The sequence below is a fragment of the Adiantum capillus-veneris genome, chromosome 2 (assembly GCF_014529385.1).
Source record: "Adiantum capillus-veneris isolate H3 chromosome 2, ASM1452938v2, whole genome shotgun sequence".
Taxonomy (NCBI): Eukaryota; Viridiplantae; Streptophyta; class Polypodiopsida; order Polypodiales; family Pteridaceae; genus Adiantum; species Adiantum capillus-veneris.
This window is the reverse complement of record NC_140932.1, coordinates 10,723,533-10,728,921: the sequence shown is the minus strand read 5'-3', so window position 1 is coordinate 10,728,921 and position 5,389 is coordinate 10,723,533. Positions and strand designations below refer to the sequence as shown.

Genomic DNA, 5,389 nt, shown 5'->3' with positions numbered 1-5,389 from the left:
CTTCTGTACTTGATAATGCTACAATTAATTACTTCTTGCTACTCCAACTTATCATACCATTGCCAATGGAAAATGCATAACCACCTGTAGATCTTCTATCCATAAAATCTCCTGCCCAATCTACATCTGTGTAACCATAAAGACAAAGCTTCCCATTCTTTTCATAAAACATTCCATAACTGACAGTGGCTTTCACATATCTCATAATCCGTCTCACTGCATCAAGATGACTTTTATATGGCTTTTGCATAAATTGACTCACAACACCCATTGCATAACTCAAATTTGGCCTTGTTATTGTCAAGAAAATAAGATTTCCAACCATCTTGCGATACATGGTGACATCCTCAATGTAATGTCCATCATCAATCAACTTCACATTTTGATCAAGAGGTGTATCAACCGTTTTTCACGTTGTCATTCCATATCTCTGAAGCATATCCAATGCGTTTTGTCTTTGTATCATCCAAATTCCTGATAAAGTGTCGACAATTTCAATTCCCAAAAAATATCTCAACTCACCAAGGCCCTTCATGTTGAATTCTCTCAACAAACTCTCCTTGACATGCGAAATTTTCTCATCATGACTTCCAGTGAGAATCAAGTCATCAACATAGATAACAATAACGACGATCTCTCCATCAACATGCTTCAAAAACAATGAGTGATTAGCTGTAGACTGTTTAAATCCAATCTTCTTCAAGAATCTGGTTATCTTTTCACACCAAGCTCTAGATGCTTGCTTCAAACCATACAATGCTTTCTTCAATTTACACACATAATATGGAAAATCTAGATGTTGATAACCCTCTGGCTGTATCATATAAAATTCTTCTTCCAAGTCACCGTTCAAGAATGCATTATCGACATCCATTTGCCGTAACTTCCAACCGAACATACTTGCCATTGCTATCACTAATCCGACTGTTGTCATCTTTGCAACTGGACTAAATGTCTCATCTTTGTAACTGGACTAAATGTCTCATCATAATCAATACTTTTTGTTTGTGCATAACCTTTAGCAACAAGACTCTCTTTGTATCTTTCCACACTACCATCTGACTTGCACTTGACTTTGTATACCCATTTTGAACCAATTGCTTTCTTTCCAGTTGGCAAGCAAACCAAATCCCAAGTGTCATTCCTCACAAGAGCATCCATATCATCATCGATAGACGACTCCCATTACGATTTTCCAATTGCCTCTTGAAAACATGTAGGCTCTTTATGTTGCACACGTGAAACCATGTATGCATAATGTGTATGCATGTAACCGTTGTATGTCAATCTATCAACTGGAAAACACACCCTCTCTGATCTTCTCAAGTGTGGTGCACTCTTCTCTTCAACTCTTGCATATGGGGGTACATATTTCTCAGCATTCTTACTGCTAGGTGTCCTCAAATGTGGTAAACCATGCTCTTCATCGAGGCTTTCATCTCCAGAACTCTCCTCAACCACTTTCTTCTTGCCTTTCTGGTCTTGCTTCTTATCTCACAAACGACCGCTCCATGGGTTGACACTTCCTATACTCTCCTCTACCATATGTGGTCCTGAAATAGTTCTTGTTGATGGTCCTGGCTTATCAACAACATGACGCACATTCTCTTGCTCTTCATACTTATCTTCTATCATCACTGGCTTTGGTTTTTACCATGGTTCATGCTCACAAAATCTGACATCTCTACTGACATAAACTTGTCTTGTCGTAGGATCATAGCACTTGTAACCTTTCTTTTCAACTGGATAGCCCAAGAATATACACTTCACTGCCTTTGGCTCCATCTTCTTTCTTGCTTCATTTGGCACATGAACATAGCAAACACATCCAAAAACTTTCATGTATGAAACTGTTGGTTTGATCCCATAAAGTATCTCATAAGGTGAAATTTCATGAATGGCAGCTGTTGGTGTTCGATTCAGAATGTGTACTACTGTATAAACTGCTTCAGACCAATATGTTAATGGCATATTCATCTCATTCATCATGGCTCTTTCAATCTTTGCTATGACTCTATTCTTTCTCTCAGCAACTCCATTTTGTTGTGGTGTGTATCTGCAAGTAATGTGTCTTGTTCACGTAAGTAATCATCAAAACTGTGTGACATGTACTCTCCCCCTCCATCTGTACATAGGCATTTAATTTGACAACCATTCTCTTTCTCAACCATAACTTTGAGCTCCAAGAATACCTCAAATGCCTCTGACTTTGCCTTTAGAAAGTAAACCCATTTCATTCTGCTGTAATCATCTGTGAATGTGATAAAATATCGACAACCATTCGGCGTAGCATGATCACAAGGTCCCCAAATATCTGAATGAACAATTTCCAAAGGACTTTGGCTAATTCTCACCCTCTTTGGAAATGTCAAACGAGATTGCTTTCCAAATTAACAAGCTTCACAAACATGATCAAAATTCAATCTGCCAAACTTTGGTAATCCACGTACAATTTGATTTGATTGTATATGCTTTAGTCTTCTAAAATTGACATGACCAATCCTCTTATGCCATAACTCTGCCCATTCATCTTGAGTGGCTGATTTGTTTGAATACATACCGCTGTGTAAACATGGATCTCTAGCTTCCACTGAGAACAAGCGACCTTTCTTTCTTCCACGTGCCAATATCTTGCCTAGTTTGCCTTTGTGAAACTCCTCTATGAAGCAGCCATAACGATTAAAACGGACTTGCAACCCTTGATCTGCCCTTTGTCCAACTGATGCTAAATTATTTGTGATTGAAGGCACATATAGAACATCTCCCAATGTGTTGTATGTCCCGTTTTTTTCTAGCAATGGAACTGAACCAACATGCGTAATCCAATGCATAGTATCATCACCTGTAGTGACAAACTCATCCTCTTCTAACTTCTCTTTCTTTCAAACCATTCACCATGATATGTCATATGATTTGTGGCACCATTATCTAAATACCAATCATCTGTATGATGTGGCTCCACCATTCTTCCAACAACATGCTCCATAGGAAATAAATGTCCACTGGATCTATTGTCATATATATTTTGATCGTGAGGATTGTATCCAGCAAAGTTTCCTCCATGTCTGCCATAACCTCGGCCTCTTCCACCACGATCATGATTTTGATTTAGCCTTGTGTAAAATTCTCTTTCAAAGTGACCATAAATGCCACATCTGTTACAATATCCATCTTTTTGAGGATGTATTAATCGTCCACCTCCACGTCCACGAGGTCGGGCTCTCCCCCTGCCTCTTTGGTTGTAATCATTGTAACTTTGACTTTGTTGGTTTTGCCATTGACCTCTTCCAGCATTGTTTCCACGACCATAGTTTCCTCTTCCACCTCTATTGTTTCCACAACCTCTATAGTAAAAAACCTGATCTCTGGAATTGTTACTTGATGTAGAAGGACATGACTTGCCTAACTTCACCTCTTCTTGCAAACAAAGGTTTACTAACTCTTCAAAATCAAACATGTGTTCTCGGATAGATATAGATGTATCTAATGACTTGTATTCCGATCCCAAACCATTCAATGTCACTGAAACTAAGTGATCGTCTGGAACTTCAACAGTAATGCTCGCAAGATTTTGTATTTGCTTTACCTCTATCACATAATCTGATATGGATCTATTTCCTCGCCATACACAATGTAACCTTTGCTTCAACTGAACTTTTCGTGGTTCTGTATTGGAGCTATTCATTCTTGCTAGTATCTCCCATGCTTCCTTTGGAGATTGAGCCTTCTTCACATGTGGTATAAAGAAGTCACTAATGCATAGTGAAATCCAATGCATCACTTTCCTTGAATTCTCGATCCACTTCTTGTAAGCTTCTACTCCTGCTTGCCATGTTTTATGTTCTTCAACATTCTCTCTATTTGGTTCCAAACCAACCTCGGGACACTCTTGTTCACCTGTAATGTAGCCCCATAAACCTTTGCCCATGATAAAGTTCTCCATCATGTAAGACCATATGCTGTAGTTCTCTCTGGTCAGGTTCTCTCCAACAATCTGTGTGACTTGAGTTGAACTTTTTGCCATCTTTACTCTCTCAATTTCTAGGATTTTGACAAAATTTCGGCAGAGTTCTGTTTGTATTTGGACAATATCTCAAGTGACAATCTCAACCAAAGTGCTCATAAACACTAACAGAAAATCTCTCACTGCCAAGGGAAAATCCACTGACTCACTTTGCCACTGACTCAATACTATGCATAAATACTCTAAAACAATGTCCACATGGACCTGTATACAAATGCAATCTATACGTTGTCCTATACCACATATCCATACATCCACCTTCTTCCCATAGTCGTAAACGACATATGAGGTCTTTAGCGGGGCCAGTCGGGGGTTCGCTCTCGTACCTAATCCACCTTGCCAAGGTACCAAAGCTCCCAAGTCAAGGCTTCAAAAAACCTCACTCGACCCTCACAAAGGCTGCAGGTTTTCAAAATACATTAACCGCATATCCATACATAACCACAAAGTACTCAATCTGACAATATAACCGCCTCAACTTCTTTCCACAACCTTTCTTACATAGGCGGCTGTCCATAACGGACCCACAACAACCAAACATAATCTTCGATAACACAATATCATGATGCAAAAGCTCTATGTCGCTCTCCAAAACCTGTGTAAATGCTGAATTCTTCACCTGTAACCTGTAAATCTACTGCCAAGCGCAAAACTGGAAATCTCCTATGCCTGTGTGAGCTGGCTGTTTGCTGTATAAAATTTTTGTTGTAGATTTGGCAAATCTGAGTATGCCAATGCGTCCGAAATGCCCAAAAACATAAAGATAGACTCCTAGATCACTGTATTCCGAGTTCGGGTGAGGGAGTTATGACCAAAAAACCTCTCTTTTTGGCTGTTTTCCAGAGCTGCGGAAATCTGTGTATTGAGTGTAGCTCCTTAAACTGAGCTCTGATACCACTCTGTAGAGTGTGCAGGTGATGGAGAAGATAGGAAATAAGACTACACACACACCAACACACATCGAGACACACACACACACAATCGTTACCATGCAGCAGCCATTCAACGTGCTGCTCTCCTCTTCTTCTCTTTGAACTATTATCCAAAGTATATTTACAACATGGTATAGTCATTGTCTGGCCGCCCATAGCACAACGGACATATTCTTTAACATCATATGCTTTAGCAGATACGATCTTTGTGTGGAAAAGGGATCTGCTTAAACTGCCTCCTTTGGAATTCATTAAGAGAAATAGTAATAGACCACACAAAGCAACACTTAACACTTGTATTAGCCTACTCTATCTATTCATTTACTCTTCCTCCAAATATCTCCTTGCCTGGGAGGCTACTAATAAATAAGTATTGCCATAACGGGTTCACTAGAAACCAAATTGTCCATAAAATTATACAATCACCGACTCA

At 39.3% G+C, this 5,389-nt stretch overlaps 1 protein-coding gene across 1 annotated transcript; it reads right to left on the bottom strand.

The window, feature by feature from the left end:
- Window positions 1-1,931: 1,931 nt before the first annotated feature.
- Window positions 1,932-4,024, bottom strand: LOC147462365 (uncharacterized). Its single transcript, XM_086493442.1, has 3 exons — window positions 3,725-4,024; window positions 3,359-3,607; window positions 1,932-1,943 (listed from the first exon to the last, which is right to left on the bottom strand). Exons 1-3 carry the CDS (start codon window positions 4,022-4,024, stop codon window positions 1,932-1,934), a joined length of 561 nt encoding a protein of 186 aa, XP_086349568.1.
- Between the last annotated feature and the right edge of the window lie 1,365 nt (window positions 4,025-5,389).